The sequence below is a fragment of the Ranitomeya variabilis genome, chromosome 3 (assembly GCF_051348905.1).
Source record: "Ranitomeya variabilis isolate aRanVar5 chromosome 3, aRanVar5.hap1, whole genome shotgun sequence".
NCBI lineage: Eukaryota > Metazoa > Chordata > Amphibia > Anura > Dendrobatidae > Ranitomeya > Ranitomeya variabilis.
In genome coordinates, this window is record NC_135234.1 from 786,968,724 (window position 1) to 786,987,261 (window position 18,538).

The 18,538-nt window shown below is 45.5% G+C and overlaps 1 protein-coding gene across 3 annotated transcripts in view; it reads right to left on the reverse strand.

The window, feature by feature from the left end:
* Positions 1-7,560: 7,560 nt before the first annotated feature.
* Positions 7,561-18,538, reverse strand: part of LOC143817529 (aldehyde dehydrogenase family 3 member B1-like) — a 333,041-nt gene continuing 322,063 nt past the window's right edge. For all 3 annotated transcript variants that reach the window (XM_077299016.1, XM_077299017.1, XM_077299018.1), the window contains exon 10: positions 7,561-8,635. In XM_077299016.1, the coding sequence (XP_077155131.1) occupies positions 8,442-8,635 (194 nt within the window). In that variant the 3' untranslated portion in view covers positions 7,561-8,441. The remainder of the gene's footprint in view (positions 8,636-18,538) is intronic.

The window sequence follows — 18,538 nt, forward strand, 5'->3', positions numbered from 1 at the left end:
GGCCCTGCGGCAGTGGGGGCGCTACATAAGGACATGCTGCGTTCTTAAAAGACGCGCTCGCATGTGAGTTTTCTCGGGTATGCCACATGCGTCTTTTACTGCATAGTGGAGACAGGATTTCATGAAATCCCCTCCACTATGCTGTAACATCTGGACGCTGCGTTTTTTATGCATGCTGCTCAATGCTGCGTCAAAAACGCAGCGTTTCCTGAACGTGGACACATACCCTTACCCCTTCACCCCCAAGGGTGGTTTGCACGTTAATGACCGGGCCAATTTTTACAATTCTGACCACTGTCCTTTTATGAGGTTATAACTCTGGAACACTTCAACGGATCCTGGTGATTCTGACATTCTTTTCTCGCGACATATTGTACTTCATGATAGTGGTAAAATTTCTTTGATATTACCTGCGTTTATTTGTGAAAAAAATGGAAATTTGGTGAAAATTTTGAAAATTTCGCAATTTTCCAACTTTTAATTTTTATGCAATTAAATCACAGTGATATGTCACACAAAATACTTAATAAGTAACATTTCCCTCATGTCTACTTTACATCAGCACAATTTTGGAACCAAAATTTTTTTTTGTTAGGGAGTTATAAAGGTACCGTCACATTAAGCGACGCTGCAGCGATAGCGACAGCGATGCCGATCGCTGCAGCGTCGCTGTTTGGTCGCTGGAGAGCTGTCACACAGACCGCTCTCCAGCGACCAACGATGCCGAGGTCCCCGGGTAACCAGGGTAAGCATCGGGTTGCTAAGCGCAGGGCCGCGCTTAGTAACCCGATGTTTATCCTGGTTACCAGCGTAAAAGTTAAAAAAACAAACAGCACATACTCACCAGCGCGTCCCCCAGCCTCTGCTTCCTGACACTGACTGAGCTCCGGCCCTAACAGCACAGCGGTGACGTCACCGCTGTGCTTTCACTTTCAGTTTAGGGCCGGCGCTCAGTCAGTGTCAGGAAGCAGAGGCTGGGGGACGCGCTGGTGAGTATGTGCTGTTTGTTTTTTTAACTTTTACGCTGGTAACCAGGGTAAACATCGGGTTACTAAGCGCGGCCCTGCGCTTAGTAACCCGATGTTTACCCTGGTTACCAGTGTAAAATATCGCTGGTATCCTTGCTTTTGCTGTCAAACACGGCGATACACGGCGACCTAGCGACCAAATAAAGTGCAGACCTTCTAGCAGCGACCAGCAATTTCACAGCGGGATCCAGATCGCTGCTGCGTGTCAAATACAGCGATATCGCTATCCAGGTCGCTGCAACGTCACGGATCGCTGGCGATATCGCCTAGTGTGACGGTACCTTAAGGGTTAAAAGTTGACCAGCAATTTCTCATTTTTACAACACCATTTTTTTTAGGGACCACATCTCATTTGAAGTCATTTTGAGGGGTCTATATGATAAAAAATAACCAAGTGTGACACCATTCTAAAAACTGCACCCCTCAGGGTGCTCAAAACCACATTCAAGAAGTTTATTAACCCTTCAGGTGTTTCACCGGAATTTTTGGAATGTTTAAATAAAAATGAACATTTAACTTTTTTTTCACACAAAATTTACTTCACCTCCTATTTGTTTTATTTTTACCAAGGGTAACAGGAGAAAATAGACCCCAAAAGATGTTGTACAATTTGTCCTGAGTACGCCGATACCCCATATGTGGGGGTAAACCACTGTTTGGGCGCATGACAGAGCTCGGAAGTGAAGGAGCGCCATTTGACTTTTCAATGCAAAATTGACTGGAATTGGGATGGGACGCCATGTTGCGTTTGGAGAGCCCCTGATGTGCCTAAACATTGAAACCCCCACAAGTGACACCATTTTGGAAAGTAGACCCCCTAAGGAACTTATCTAGAGGTGTGGTGAGCACTTTGACCCACCAAGTGCTTCACAGAAGTTTATAATGCAGAGCCATAAAAATAAAACAAAAATTTTTTCCCACAAAAATTATTTTTTAGCCCCCAGTTTTGTATTTTCCCGAGGGTGACAGGAGAAATTGGACCCCAAAAGTTGTTGTCCAATTTGTCCTGAGTACGCTGATACCCCATATGTGGGGGGGAACCACTGTTTGGGCGCATGGGAGAGCTCGGAAGGGATGGAGAACCATTTGGAATGCAGACTTAGATGGAATGGTCTGCAGGCGTCACATTGCGTTTGCAGAGCCCCTAATGTACCTAAACAGTAAAACCCCCCCACAAGTGACACCATTTTGGAAAGTAGACCCCCTAAGGAACTCATCTAGATGTGTTGTGAGAGCTTTGAACCCCCAAGTGTTTCACTACAGTTTATAATGCAGAGCCGTGAAAATAAAATAAAAAAAATTTCCCCCCAAAATTATTTTTTAGCCCCCAGTTTTGTATTTTCCCAAGGGTAACAGGAGAAATTGGACCCCAAAAGTTGTTCTCCAATGTGTTCCGAGTACGCGGATACCCCATATGTTGGGGTAAACCCCTGTTTGGGCGCACGGGAGAGCTCGGAAGGGAAGGAGCACTGTTTTACTTTTTCAATGCAGAATTGGCTGGAATTGAGATCGGACGCCATGTCGCGTTTGGAGAGCCTCTGATGTGCCTAAACAGTGGAAACTCCCCAATTCTACCTGAAACCCTAACCCAAACACACCCCTAACCCTAATCCCAATGGTAACCCTAACCACACCCCTAACCCAAACACACCCCTAACCCTAATCCCAACCCTATTCCCAACCGTAAATGTAATCCAAACCCTAACCCTAACTTTAGCCCCAACCCTAACCCTAACTTTAGCCCCATCCCTAACTAGCCTTAACAACCCTAGCCCCAACCCTAGCCCTAACCCTAGCCCTAACTCTAACTCTAACCCTAGCCCTAACTCTAACCCTAACCCTAACTCTAACCCTAGCCCTAGCCCTAACCCTAGCCCTAACCCTAATGGGAAAATGGAAATAAATAATTTTTTTTTTTTCCCTAACTAAGCGGGTGATGAAGGGGGGTTTGATTTACTTTTATGGCTTTTTTTAGCGGATTTTTATGATTGGCAGCCGTCACACACTGAAAGACGCTTTTTATTGCAAAAAATATTTTTTGCGTTACCACATTTTGAGAGCTATAATTTTTCCATATTTTGGTCCACAGAGTCATGTGAGGTCTTGTTTTTTGCAGGACGAGTTGACGTTTTTATTGGTAACATGTTCGGGCACGGGAGATTTTCTGATCGCTTTTTATTCCGATTTTTGTGAGTCAGAATGACCAAAAACCAGCTATTCATGAATTTCTTTTGGGGGAGGCGTTTATACCGTTCCGCGTTTGGTAAAATTGATAAAGCAGTTTTATTCTTCGGGTCAGTACGATTACAGCGATACCTCATTTATATCATTTTTTTATGTTTTGGCGCTTTTATACGATAAAAACTATTTTATAGAAAAAATAATTATTTTGGCATCGCTTTATTCTGAGGACTATAACTTTTTTATTTTTTCACTGATGATGCTGTATGGTGGCTCGTTTTTTGTGGGACAAGATGATGTTTTCAGCGGTACCATGGTTATTTATATCCGTCTTTTTGATCGCGTGTTATTCCACTTTTTGTTTGGCGGTATGAGAATAAAGCGTTGTTTTTTGCCTCGGTTTTTATTTTTTTTACGGTGTTCACTGAAGGGGTTAACTAGTGATATAGTTTTATAGGTGGGGTCGTTACGGACGCGGCTATACAAAATATGTGTACTTTTATTGTTTGATATTTTTTTTATTTAGATAAAGAAATGTATTTATGGGAATAATATATATATTTTTTTCTTTATTTAGGATTTTTTTTTCTTTTTTTTTACACATGTGGAAATTTTTTTTAAAACTTTTTTACTTTGTCCCAGGGGGGGACATCACAGATCGCTGATCTGACAGTTTGCACAGCACTCTGTCAGATCACCGATCTGAGTTCCAGTGCTGCAGGCTTACCAGAGCCTGGTCTGCACCCGGAAGTAATCCCTGCAGGACTCGGATGCAGCCCCGCGGCCATTTTGGATCCGGGGCCTGCAGGGATAGGAGGTAGGAGACCCTCGCAGCAACGCGATCACATCGCGTTGCTCCGGGGGTCTCAGGGAAGCACGCGGTGTGCCGGGGGTTAATGTGCCGGGGGCGGTCCGTGACCGCTCCTGGCACATAGTGTCGGATGTCAGCTGCGATAGGCAGCTGACACCCGGCCGCGCTCCCCCCGTGAGCGCCGACGATCGCGCTGGACATACTATTCCGTCCTTGGGAATTAGGGCCCACCCCACATGGACGGAATAGTACGTCCTGGGAAGCGCTGCCATTCATGGGCTGGATGTGCTTTTCTTGAATCCAAGTAAATCTGGGAACTGTGCTTTGAAGAGAGGAAGCTCTTGTCTGGGAAGTGTACTTCTCCGCCTATGAGTAGACAAATCCGAGTCTTGGTGGCTGGCTCTCAGAGCAGATATCTGTTGTAATGACATGTTCACGTTAGGAGGTCCCTACTTCAATGGAGGTTGAAGTGTCAGCTCTTTCTCACTTTCCCATTTATAATTATTCCCATTTCTTCAATGCAGGGTGATAGGTCTACTCTGTGGATGATACGTCTCCTCTCTGGGTGATAAGTCCTCCTCTCTGCAGATGTCTTTGTGGATTTAAATTTTTCTCAACTTCTATTAGAATAGTCTGGGATTAGTACAATGTCAGGCTGCCGACGACTGCTCCCCACCACTGTCACAACAGTGTTCAGAACACAGCAGAGAAATTATCACGCTGCTCTGAACACTGACATAGCAGAGCCGCGTGTCTAGTCCTATCGTGTGTGATACTGACTGCTGAGCCGCGTATCTAATCCTCTCCTGTGATACTGACTGCTGAGCCGTGTATCTAATCCTCTCCTGTGTGATACTGTCTGCTGAGCTGTGTATCTAATCCTCTCCTGTGATACTGACTGCTGAGCCGTGTATCTAATCCTCTCCTGTGTGATACTGTCTGCTGAGCTGTGTATCTAATCCTCTCCTGTGTGATATTGTCTGCTGAGCCGTGTATCTAATCCTCTCCTGTGTGATACTGTCTGCTGAGCCGTGTATCTAATCCTCTCCTGTGTGATACTGACTGCTGAGCCGTGTATCTAATCCTCTCCTGTGATACTGACTGCTGAGCCGTGTATCTAATCCTCTCCTGTGTGATACTGACTGCTGAGCTGTGTATCTAATCCTATCCTGTGTGATACTGTCTGCTGAGCTGTGTATCTAATCCTCTCCTGTGTGATACTGTCTGCTGAGCTGTGTATCTAATCCTCTCCTGTGTGATACTGTCTGCTGAGCCGTGTATCTAATCCTCTCCTGTGTGATACTGTCTGCTGAGCCGTGTATCTAATCCTCTCCTGTGTGATACTGACTGCTGAGCCGTGTATCTAATCCTCTCCTGTGTGATACTGACTGCTGAGCCGCGTATCTAATCCTCTCCTGTGATACTGACTGCTGAGCCGTGTATCTAATCCTCTCCTGTGTGATACTGTCTGCTGAGCTGTGTATCTAATCCTCTCCTGTGTGATACTGTCTGCTGAGCCGTGTATCTAATCCTCTCCTGTGTGATACTGTCTGCTGAGCCGTGTATCTAATCCTCTCCTGTGTGATACTGACTGCTGAGCCGTGTATCTAATCCTCTTCTGTGTGATACTGACTGCTGAGCCGTGTATCTAATCCTTTCCTGTGTGATACTGTCTGCTGAGCCGTGTATCTAATCCTGTCCTGTGTGATACTGTCTGCTGAGCTGTGTATCTAATCCTTTCCTGTGTGATACTGTCTGCTGAGCCGCGTATCTAATCCTCTCCTGTGTGATACTGACTGCTGAGCCGTGTATCTAATCCTCTCCTGTGTGATACTGTCTGCTGAGCCGTGTATCTAATCCTGTCCTGTGTGATACTGTCTGCTGAGCTGTGTATCTAATCCTTTCCTGTGTGATACTGTCTGCTGAGCCGCGTATCTAATCCTCTCCTGTGTGATACTGACTGCTGAGCCGTGTATCTAATCCTGTCCTGTGTGATACTGTCTGCTGAGCTGTGTATCTAATCCTTTCCTGTGTGATACTGTCTGCTGAGCCGCGTATCTAATCCTCTCCTGTGTGATACCGACTGCTGAGCCGCGTATCTAATCCTCTCCTGTGTGATACTGTCTCCAGAGCTGTGTATCTAATCCTCTCCTGTGTGATACTGTCTGCTGAGCCGCGTATCTAATCCTCTCCTGTGTGATACTGTCTCCAGAGCTGTGTATCTAATCCTCTCCTGTGTGATACTGTCTCCAGAGCTGTGTATCTAATCCTCTCCTGTGTGATATTATCTGCTGAGACGCGTATCTAATCCTATCCCATGTGATACTGACTGCTCTATGCTAACCCTAATAAGACAGAACAGAAAACTGAGAACTCAGAGGTCACATCCAGAAGTGTGGGGCTCTCAATAGGAAATGTAATAATGAAATCAGGATTAGAGTTGAGCGAATTTGATCAGGGGTTATTCGGCAAGGTATAATGCTAGGGAACCCGGCTTCCTGGATCGCTTCAGCTAATCAGCTGATCGGCGCCGCAGCTGCATGTGTCGCGACTGTGTGACAGTCACATGCATGGAGAGCCTGTTTGTTGGGCTCTCCATTAATATGTCGTGACTGTCACACAGCCGGCACGCCGATCAGCTGGCACGCTCCATGCATTTGGGTTCCCTCTACAGCTTATTCGGTAAGCGCTATAGCTGGCCGAATAATCCCTGACCCGATCAAATTCGCTCATCTCTAATCAGGATACAAAGTTACCAAAGAAACAAATCACCAGCGACATTAAAATAAATCCAAAAAATGGTTATAAATACATCAATGCCAAAAGGAATAAATCTGACGGCATCGGCCCCTTAAAAGATGATGGCAGTATTATAATTATAGAGGACAAAGAAAAGGCTGAGATATCAAACATGCTCATCTCATCCATGTTCACCAATGACCTTACTGTACAAGGGATCATTCAGCGAGGCAGAAATCAAAGTTCACCACCAGATATAACTAACACAAGAAGAAGTACGCCTGCGCCTGAGCACATGAAATATTGACAAAGCGACAGACCAGATGGCATTCACCCACGGATACTGAGGGAGCTGAACTCAGTAACTGACAGACCGCTGGATCCCATTCTTAGTCTTTCTTGTAACAGCATCCATGCTGCAGGTTTGGAAGAGGCTGACGTGGTACCAATATTTCAAGAGGTTGTCCACTACTTCATCATTGATGACCTATACTTACATGATCCATCTTCTGATAGTGGCCTAGGGTGCTAATAAAATCAATGGAAGGTAGATGTGCAGTGCCCTGCCACAGCCACTATCAGAAGACTAAGCTACTCCACAATTAAGCAGTTCTAGTCACCGGCGCTGACACCTAGAAGAACTGATTGGTAGGGACACCGGATGTCAGATCCTGTCTGATCAGACACTGCCAACTCCACAATAAAAGGAACTAGCTGCCACCACCAATCATTTTACAGGCAGATTGGACACCCATTACAGGCAGCATATGGCTACAGGGGTGCGGATTACAGAGCAAAAGGAACAGAACAATTACATTTTATTTATTCAATCCAAAAAGTAGACAGTGTTTATAGAAATGACACATTGGTTTACATCACTGGGCGGTTGCTGCAGCACCTCCAAAATAATATCGGTCAGATGGATGTTTCTTACCTATAGAAAGATGAAATAGCAGTGACCGTACTGGCGTATGTATATAGTATACATATATTCCACGTGTTGGAATCGGAGGTGCATATACCACACGGCCACTGTGAGTTCCTCAATATCCGGCCTAGTAGTGAAAGCAGCCACGGCCTCATCCGTCACTCGTCAGCCAATTGTATAATTGTCCTGATGATTGGAGGCGGCGGAGTGCTGTTCCCTGACATATTGGTGACAGTGGTGGGATCTGCGTGATCTCCCTGTTGTTATCCATGACCCTGGTGGAGAAAGGTTGAACTTGATTGACCTAAGTCTTTTTTCAAGCCATATAACTATGTAAATATAATAAACCCTGCTGCTTGTGGGATGATAAATGCTTATTATGGTTCTGTGGGAGATGGATAAACCGCAGACAAAATATTATGGAGGTATTCCTCCCAATAGTGATACTCATGTATTTTTTGGATGTTATGTAATAATTATTACATTATTTTATTATTATTATGTTATTGCATAGGAGCCGCTTGCCATATCTGTCTTGGGTCATTTACAACAATTTACAAGCAACAAAAAGAAGAGAAACCATTAACATATATGGAGACAGTGGACAAGGGGAAACAGAGACAGTGGCCAAGGGGAAACTGGGAGGGAGACAGTGGTCAAGATGAATGGCCTAATTGGTCTGGAGAAAGACAAAGTCGTGTGCTTGGAGGTATTGGTGGAATGTCCTTCCTCATGATGTCCTTTTATTCTAGGCTCACATTACAGCACAGGAGGATTTGCGTTTTGTTTCTGTGGAGTATAAGATGAATCCTAGACGGCTCTCATTGTATGGTGGGTACCGGACCTCATTTAGTTTTTCACGTCCATCACTGCGCAGGAGGCAGGCACGGTGATGAGAAAACGTGTCAAAGCTGAACTTGCCGTGATACTTGCCCATGCCACTATGTCCTGGAAGATAAAGCAAGCAGACGTGTTAGTTACCATTATGTCATAAAGTGTTAGTGTCTTCACTCTGCCCAACGCCCAACAAAAGAATTACCGTGGTGCAGCCATTGCACATACACATTGTTTCATCACCTGATTAGCTATAGTCATTTATCCACAGTTAAGTGAAATGTGTTTGACGTCACTTCCACCCAACACATTAATGTAGTGACTGGAAAAAAAATTAACTGCGTGGTCATAAATGATGATGAGAGCTTAGCAGCATATTGAATAATCTTTATTGGGATTAATGGTTTTAGTAAAATGGTTGCACTGAAACATGGGTGCACAAACTACACAAAGCAGTCAAACAAGGTAAAAAATGACTGAAAGATGGACTTATCGGGAAGAATCAATGGACATAATATAGAGAAATAAACATATGCATATTATGCAACAACAGAATAAATCTACAGTAGCGACCAAAAGTTTAGCCATTTTCCTGGTGATGATTTGAAAGTGCATGATGTCGTCATCATACAAGACCTTAATTTTTACCAAAATGCTTTAGAATATCGGTTACAATGCCATAACTTAGTATTTTGTAACATCACCTGTGGTGAAATATGTATAGGTATACAGTATATGTGTGCAGTAAAATGTATAGGTATATATGTGTGACTAGCAATAATTTAACATCTGTCCTGAGACTGCAGGTCTCACTGGGGGTCACAGCATATGGTATCCTGAGCAAGCAGTCTACTGTCTCCAATCTTGCCAAGGGGTCTTGCTGGGAACCAGGAAAGGGAAACATTTCACACCTTCTGGCTCTTTTGAAGAGAGAGGTCAATTACAGCCTGACACTAGCTATCTGTGGGAAACTTTACACAAAGAATTTCAGAGAAAATAATATATTCATTGGTGGAGTGGCCATGGCCCAGTGAAAAACAAGCAATTATAATATCAACCCGAGAGGCTGTTCTAGAAATATGACCTCCTGGGTGACTCTATAAATTAGGCCTGTATACATAGAATCGTGTTCACAGATTGAGGGCAGCCGAGCTGATGTGTTCTAGTCCATATTCATTCCCCCCTCAGGGAGCAGAAAGCAGACTACAAAGTTAGCTATTTCTGTAAGTTTCCTCCTGTTTATTTTTAGAACTGTTTTGCATAGTTGTATGTCTTTTTATTACCATATTTTTATACCTTTTTCTTATTGTAAGCACTGTACCTTTTTGTATTAAAGCATAAAACTTTAACAATTTGAACCTTGTATGTTCTAAAGAATCCATAGCCTTAAACTGTGTGAGCCTTTGGAGTGGAAGACAGTAGTAGTAATATTTCCGGGACTCATCGCCCGTGTGTTCGGTGAGTGGTGGCAGCGTGTATGAGCGGGTGTGTGGCCTGGGTCGGTGTGTGATTTATCCTCCCATTACAGCATAGGACAGAGGTTGAATGCTGGACTAAGAGAGGGTAGATAGATTAACCCTTGCAGGTGCAACCCCAAGTCACGTGCTGAAAGTGGGTACGTGACAAATTCCTGCACCAACCGACGGGCATTGTAGCCACTCAGGTATAAGACTTCCAGAGGGATCTTGCTCCTTTCCATGTGGAAATTTACAAACAATTCATCTGTATTGCTCTGAGTTCGGGCCTCAACTCGTCGCCCTAACTCATCCCAAAGGCCCTTTATAGAATGTAAATCGGGATTGGCTCGGCCATTGCAACAGGAGAACATTTTTCTCTGCTAACCAATTTTTTTACTAAACTGGATGTGTGCCTAAGATCATTGTCCTGCTGGAGTTTCCAGCCCTGCCTACTTTGGTTTTACCATGTGGCAGCATTACTTTCTCTGGTATAACCTTTGTGAGGCAGTAAGGGGGATCATATAGGATCGTCGCTATGTCTCTCCCGGGATGCGGATGGAGTCTTATTAGACCCGCTGGAGTGCCTTGTGTTCACAGCAGGACACCTGTGAGTCTCAAAGCAAGATAAAAGTAAGTGTGGACTTGGTCAATCTATTTGGCCAAGACAATGTTCAGGAAAACCTGTTATGGGCTTTGTTTTTAAAGCGGACTACAAGATGGTAGTGGGGCAGTTCGCATCCTCCTGGCCGGGTCTTACAAGTGGCCCATGGCCACAGATTCCAGTTAAAAACCCTGCAGTAAAGGGTTGGGTGTGTCAGTGTTTGCAAGTGGCAGAGCAGGAGGCTCTGCAGCATCCAACCTCTGTGAGGTAACACAAAGCCAAGAGCAACGAACGCCTGGAACTCCGCAGCATGATACAGTGGTGCAGTTGCCCTCGGCAACCAGACTCATGTACAGACTGTTGTGACGCCCCAGCTGCGATCTTGACGTTACCGTGTGCTGTGCACTGTCTGAGTTGTTTGGACATTAAACATGTTTGCTGTGAACTTTCCTGTGGTCACTGCCTATCTGTCACACTGCATTGCATCAACCCTACTGCACTACATTCGGTGGAGAATGCGGACAGTGTGAACTGAGGCATACCCCAAAGCATGCTGCATGTCAGTGATTAAGCCTGCAACACTACAGCTCAAGCATGTCAACAAAATGGTGGAGCTTTTGAAGCAGTTGGTCCTCACTCAGCAAGAGCAGCAGGAGCAGTAGCCACTATAGTTTCAGTGGCAGCAGCAAGAGACGCTGGAGTTGCAGCAGCAGGAGCATCAGCAATGCCAGCAGGAGCTACATAATCAGCAGCAGACAAATAACCTGTTGATGTCTCTCACAGAGCAGATCGTGGCTCTGTGAGAGACATCCACAACAGCGACCACATTCTGTTCGGAGGCCCGGTATAAAGTCCGATCAACGTTGAGGAAGATGTGTTTGAGCACACAGCAGAGAGGGAGAGCCTGCCGATGTCCCAGTGGGCTGAAGTGGTGGCCCCCTTCCTGATGGGTGATGCCCAGAAGGCCTACCTGGACCTCAGTTTGGAAGATGCACTGAACGATGAGAAGCTGAGAGTTGAGATCCTTGCCTGTCTGGGCTTTAATACATATGTGTGGGTTCAGCGGGTGGACCTTTGCAGAGTCTCGCCCTGCCAGGTCTCAGTCCTATGACTTGCTGCAGGAGCCTAGGGAAGGTCTCCGACCCTCTACTGGGGCCAACCAGGACAGAGCCCGTAATGAAGGGGTACCCTGAAGTGAGGGTGATAAAAGTCCCAATTCCCCTAAACTGGCCCTGAGGTCCAGTTGTGCCACCGTTATTAGGTGTTACGGTGTCAAGGGCCCAGACGTGTGGCTGTCAACTGCCCCCTGAACCTATGGACTGTGGTTTTCTACCCAGTGTCTCTATGTACTCCCAGCCAGTCTGCACTGCAACCACCAGCACTGCCGGCAGCGAACCTCAACTGTGCCAGGTACTCGTCAACAGGTACCCAACGGAGGCTCTCTTGGAATCGGGGAGCTTAGTGACTTTGGTTCATTGGTCCCTTTTTGCCAGGGACAATCCCAATGGATGGAAAGTGGGGGTGGTGTTTATACATGGGGGAACTCCAAGAGCATCCGACCGTGGAGGTTACATTTTCCACACCGTATGGAGAAATAAAACGTGGTGGGGTGGTGAAGAGTAACCCTTCCATATGGTACTGTGTTGGGTAGAGACTTGCCCCTGTTCTGGTCCCTGTGGGAGACCAGATTAACCCTCCCAGGAAAAATTTTATTCCGGGCTCAGAACCCAAAGAACCGGAGTCAGGAATACCTGTTGTAGGGGTCACAAACTTAGGAACAGAGTGTAAACCCAATAGGTTTCCCCAGCGGTATTGGCAGTAGAGGTCAAGGAGGCTCCACCAATCCCCAAGCTGGAACTGTCCCCTGGTAAGTTCAAGACAGCTCAGCTCCAGGATCCCACTCTGGCCCGGGCACGAGAAAGGGTGATAGAGATAAATGGAGTGGCTCTGCAACCGGATGCTGAGGCAGTATTTCCCTGCATGGCTATGTACCAGCAGTTGTTCTACAGGGTGGATAAAATTCGGGATGAGGTGGTGGAACAACTGGCAATGCCCCAATCCAACCGTCGGGCGGTGCTCGAAATGGCTCTCACCCATGTGCTGGGAGGGCACTTGGGGACCAAAAAGACGCAGGAGCGCATACTGCAGCATTTTTTCTTTGCCTGGAGTCTATGCGGACGTCCAGAGGTACTGTGACATGGGTCCAGCGTGCCAACTAACCTCACCCACTGTGATCTACCGGAGCCTATTAGTACCTCTGTCCATCATAGAGGTTCCATTTGAGCAGATAGCAATGGATCTGGTGGGACCTATTTTGAAATCTGCCCGTGAGCCATCAACATATTTGGGCCATAGTGGACTACGCCACATGATACCCAGAGGCGATACCTCTCTGCCACACCTCGGCAAAACGAATAGCCCGCAAGCTATTTGCCATATTTTGTCACCGTGGGCTGTCAAATGAGATTCTCACAGATCAGGGGACTCTTTTTATGTCCTAGGTGACGAAGGAGCTATGTAACCTGCTCCGGAACAAATAGCTACGCTCGTCGGTGTGCCACCCACAAAACGACGGGTCAGTAGAGAGATATAATAAGATTCTTAAATCCATGATCAAAAAGGTAGTTTCCAAGGATGGAAGGGATTGGGATATGTTGTTGCCCTAGCTAATGTTCGCCATTCGTGTGGTACCACAGACTTCCACAGGATTTTCACCCTTTGAGCTACTGTATGGCAGGCATCCTAGGGTCTGTTGGACGTAGCCAAAGAGATGTCGGAGCAGGAACCTACACCGCATAAGTGTCATTGAGCACGTTGCCAATATGCAGGACCGATTAGCAGCAGTCATGACTATAGTAAAAGGGCATTTGGTGGATGCTCAGGCAGCTCAGGGCTGCGTATATAACAAAAAGGCAATGGTCCACTCCTTTAAAGCAGAAGATCGGGTTTTGTTTCTGGTACCCACCATTTAAAGCAAACTTATGGCCAAGTGGCAAGGGCCATATGAAGTTTGGGAAAAATTGGGGAAGTAAACTACTAACATAGTAACATAGTTAGCAAGGCCGAAAAAAATGTGTCCATCCAGTTCAGCCTATATTCTGTCAGAATAAATCCCCAGATCTACGTCCTTCTAAAGAACCTAATAACTGTAAGATACAATATTGTTACGCTCCAGGAAGACATCCAGGCCTCTCTTGAACCCCTCGACTGAGTTCACCATCACCACCTCCTCAGGCAAGGAATTCCAGATTCTTACTGCCCAAATTTCAGATTCTCACTGCCCTAACAGTAAAGAATCCTCTTCTATGTTGGTGGAAAAACCTTCTCTCCTCTAGACGCAGAGTATGCCCCCTTGTGACCGTCACCTTCCTTGGTATAAACAGATCCTTGGAGAGATATTTGTATTGTCCCCTTATATACTTATACATGGTTATTAGATCGCCCCTCAGTCGTCTTTTTTCTAGACTAAATAATTCTAATTTTGCTAATCTCTGGGTATTGTAGTTCGCCCATGCCCTTTATTAGTTTTGTTGCCCTCCTTTGTACTCGCTCTAGTTCCATTTTATCCTTCCTGAGCACCGATGCCCAAAACTGTATACAGTACTCCATGTGCGGTCTAACCAGGGATTTGTACAGAGGCAGTATAATGCTCTCATCATGTGTATCCAGACCTCTTTTAATGCACCCCATGATCCTGTTAGCCTTGGTAGCCGCTGCCTGGTACTGGCTGCTCCAGGTAAGTTTATCATTAACTAAGATCCCCAAGTCCTTCTCCATGTCAGATTTACCCAGTGGTTTCCCGTTCAGTGTGTAATGGTGATATTGATTCCTTCTTCCCATGTGTATAACCTTACATTTATCATTGTTAAACTGCATCTGCCACCTCTCTGCCCAAGTTTCCCACTTATCCAGATCCATCTGTAGCAAAATACTATCTTCTCTTGTACTGACTGCTTTACATAGTTTTGTATCATCTGCAAATATTGATATTTTACTGTGTAAACCTTCAACCAGATCGTTAATAAATATGTTGAAGAGAATAGGTCCCAACACCAACCCCTGCGGTCCCCACTGGTCACAGCGACCCAGTTAGAGAATATACCATTTATAAACACTGTCAGGAAGTAGGAAGAAGTTCTGATTACTGCAATTACACATACAGGGCTCTCAGCTGCACTTTCCTGTGACTTTTTTTTATGGCTCTGTGCTGCAACACACGGGTCTCCCTACACTCCTCATTCGACCCCCCAACCTGATACTGGCTAAAACTGGTACAGAACACATGGGATTCTATTGTTCCTTTAAGGTTATGTATATTGGCACCGGTCAGGGCTAGAGATATAAGGATTACATATTCAGGATGTCCATCGAGAGATCTATAACTGCCTGAAATCGCTAGACGCTAAACCCAATGAGTGCAAGGAGGGGTTTCTCCATAAGCTGGTCATGTAACTACACTGTGTTTACACTTAAAAGAATCCCCCCGACGTGGTGAATATTGTGATCATTGTGGCATTCGTATATGAGGTTCAGACAGCAAGCTATGTATAAAAAATGGTTTGTCACAGCTCTACAGTAAGAAAGAGGAGGATTCAGCACTGAGTGAGGTCACCACAGGGGGAGTGCCTGGGTTTTAGGTTGGGAGATATCTTAGTTAGCCAGCAGTCTTCCAGTGTCTTTTGTCCAGGGTCTAGCTGCTATAGAGAGGTGTGATGCATCTAGATGTGTCAAACATCCCCCACAGCGCACAGTCAGCCGGGAGATTAAATGATCTGAACGCTATGTGTTTTTTCAACTTTAATCCCATTTTATTTGTAATTGTATTGTACATACGACTTGTCTACTTTTATAATATCTTTTTATACTTCTGTAAACACTGCCTACCATTTTTTGTAGTAAAATATATAAAATGACTAGCTTGTCTTTCCTTGCTCTATAACGAACTGTCATGTCCTCTGAAGTGATTTACGCTACTAATTTGGGTCGGCTCCGGACCTGGGATTAATTAAGAAATCGGAGCTGGTGGCAACAGATTTGATCTGTGCGTTTGGGAGGCTTTGTAGCGACGGACTGCGTTGATAATTATTGTTCCCGCCTGAGTGGGAGTAGTTATATCGCCCTTGCTGCAGTGTGCCCATTAGCCAGTACAAAGTAAGGCAGCCTTTCTGGCGACTAATTATCCTAGGTGCAGTACCTGGACTGACCTGAGGGTAAGGGGGCGCCAGAGAGCTGCAAGTTCCAAACCGGAACTGGGAAGTGGGATATAGATAAATCCACTTCAGAAAGAAACGGGCAACCAAACAACCCCGGTTCATGACAAATTGGTGTGTGTTGGGCATGATAAAGGTATCCTCCCCGTGAATCGTGGCAGCGCGGTGGGATTCCTGACAACCACCCTCTGCTTTCTATCATTAAGCCAGTTACTTACCCATTTACACACATTTTCCCCCAGACCTGGCATTCTCATTTTGTGTACCAACCTCTTGTGTGGCACGGTATCAAATGCTTTGGAAACATCAAGATATTGTCATGTCGGACGCTGTTCATACTAGGGCGTTCGACAGACAGCGGTAATTCCGCTTTTGTCCACTATGCGCTCAGTGGCGTTGACTAGATTTTGTCTAGCTGGTTGGGGGTTAATTTAGCTGGTGCTCAGATTGGAAGCTGGGTCATGCCCACTGCCTTTAAATTGTTCTTCTGAACATTGGGCGTCGCCGATTATAGCTTCTGTCTTGTGCTTGCTTATCTCGGTCTGGAGTGGTGGTCTAGGAGAAGGAGTATCGTATCTGGTGGTGTATTTCCCTTTGTCATATTTTTCCTCCTTCCTATATTTGTATTTGTTTTGCCCTGTGCATTTATTGTGTATTCCTGAGTGGCTGCGGCGTGGTGTATATTTTCCGTTATCCTTGTCTGTGCTAACTGTGGGTATTGGTTAGTGGTCTCTTCACTGGGTGGTGGGTGGAGGTTTCAGCCTAGGGAAACAGGAGACAGGGTGGAGACCCAGACATGCACACCATTAGTGTAAACTCTGGGAGAGGGTCAGTCAGGGTTTCCCAGAGTTGAGGGAAATCGCAGGGGCCCGGGTTATTAGCTCTTGCCTACCTAGGCTTCCCGTGACAGATATACCACGTCCAATGACTCACCTTGGTCCAGCCTATAGCTTACCTCCTCATAAAAGCTGATTAGATTGGTGTGACAGGAGCGAGTCCTCATAAACCCATGCTGATATGGAGTTAAACAGTTATTATCATTGAGATAATCCGGAATAACATCCTTCAGAAACCCTTCAACTACTTTACCAACAGTAGAGGTTAGACTTACTGGCCTATAATTTCCAGGTTCACTTTTAGAGGCCTTTTTGAATATTGGTACCACATTTGCTATGCGCCAGTCCTGTGGAACAGACCCCGTCGCTATAGAGTCCCTAAATATAAGATATAATGGTTTGTCTATTACATTACTTAGTACTCGTGGGTGTATGCCATCCGGACCCGGAGATTTATATAATTTAATCTTATTTAGCCGGTTTCGCACCTCTTCTTGGGTTAGATTGGTGACCCTTATATAGGGTTTTCTTCGTCTCTCGGCATTTCACCTAGCATTTCATTTTCCACCGTGAATACCGTGGAGAAGAAGGTGTTTTATATACAGGTCCTTCTCAAAAAATTAGCATATAGTGTTAAATTTCATTATTTACCATAATGTAATGATTACAATTAAACTTTCATATATTATAGATTCATTATCCACCAACTGAAATTTGTCAGGTCTTTTATTGTTTTAATACTGATGATTTTGGCATACAACTCCTGATAACCCAAAAAACCTGTCTCAATAAATTAGCATATCAAGAAAAGGTTCTCTAAACGACCTATTACCCTAATCTTCTGAATCAACTAATTAACTCTAAACACATGCAAAAGATACCTGAGGCTTTTAAAAACTCCCTGCCTGGTTCATTACTCAAAACCCCCATCATGGGTAAGACTAGCGACCTGACAGATGTCAAGAAGGCCATCATTGACACCCTCAAGCAAGAGGGTAAGACCCAGAAAGAAATTTCTCAACAAATAGGCTGTTCCCAGAGTGCTGTATCAAGGCACCTCAATGGTAAGTCTGTTGGAAGGAAACAATGTGGCAGAAAACGCTGTACAACAAGAAGAGGTGACCGGAACCTGAGGAAGATTGTGGAGAAGGACCGATTCCAGACCTTGGGGAACCTGAGGAAGCAGTGGACTGAGTCTGGTGTGGAAACATCCAGAGCCACCGTGCACAGGCGTGTGCAGGAAATGGGCTACAGGTGCCGCATTCCCCAGGTAAACAGCGGCAGAAGCGCCTGACCTGGGCTACAGAGAAGCAGCACTGGACTGTTGCTAAGTGGTCCCAAGTACTTTTTTCTGATGAAAGCAAATTTTGCATGTCATTCGGAAATCAAGGTGCCAGAGTCTGGAGGAAGACTGGGGAGAAGGAAATGCCAAAATGCCTGAAGTCCAGTGTCAAGTACCCACAGTCAGTGATGGTGTGGGGTGCCATGTCAGCTGCTGGTGTTGGTCCACTGTGTTTCATCAAGGGCAGGGTCAATGCAGCTAGCTATCAGGAGATTTTGGAGCACTTCATGCTTCCATCGGCTGAAATGCTTTATGGAGATGAAGATTTCATTTTTCAGCACGACCTGGCACCTGCTCACAGTGCCAAAACCACTGGTAAATGGTTTACTGACCATGGTATTACTGTGCTCAATTGGCCTGCCAACTCTCCTGACCTGAACCCCATAGAGAATCTGTGGGATATTGTGAAGAGAAAGCTGAGACCCAACACTCTGGATGAGCTTAAGGCCGCTATTGAAGCATCCTGGGCCTCCATAACATCTCAGCAGTGTCACAGGCTGATTGCCTCCATGCCACGCCGCATTGAAGCAGTCATTTCTGCCAAAGGATTCCCGACCAAGTATTGAGTGCA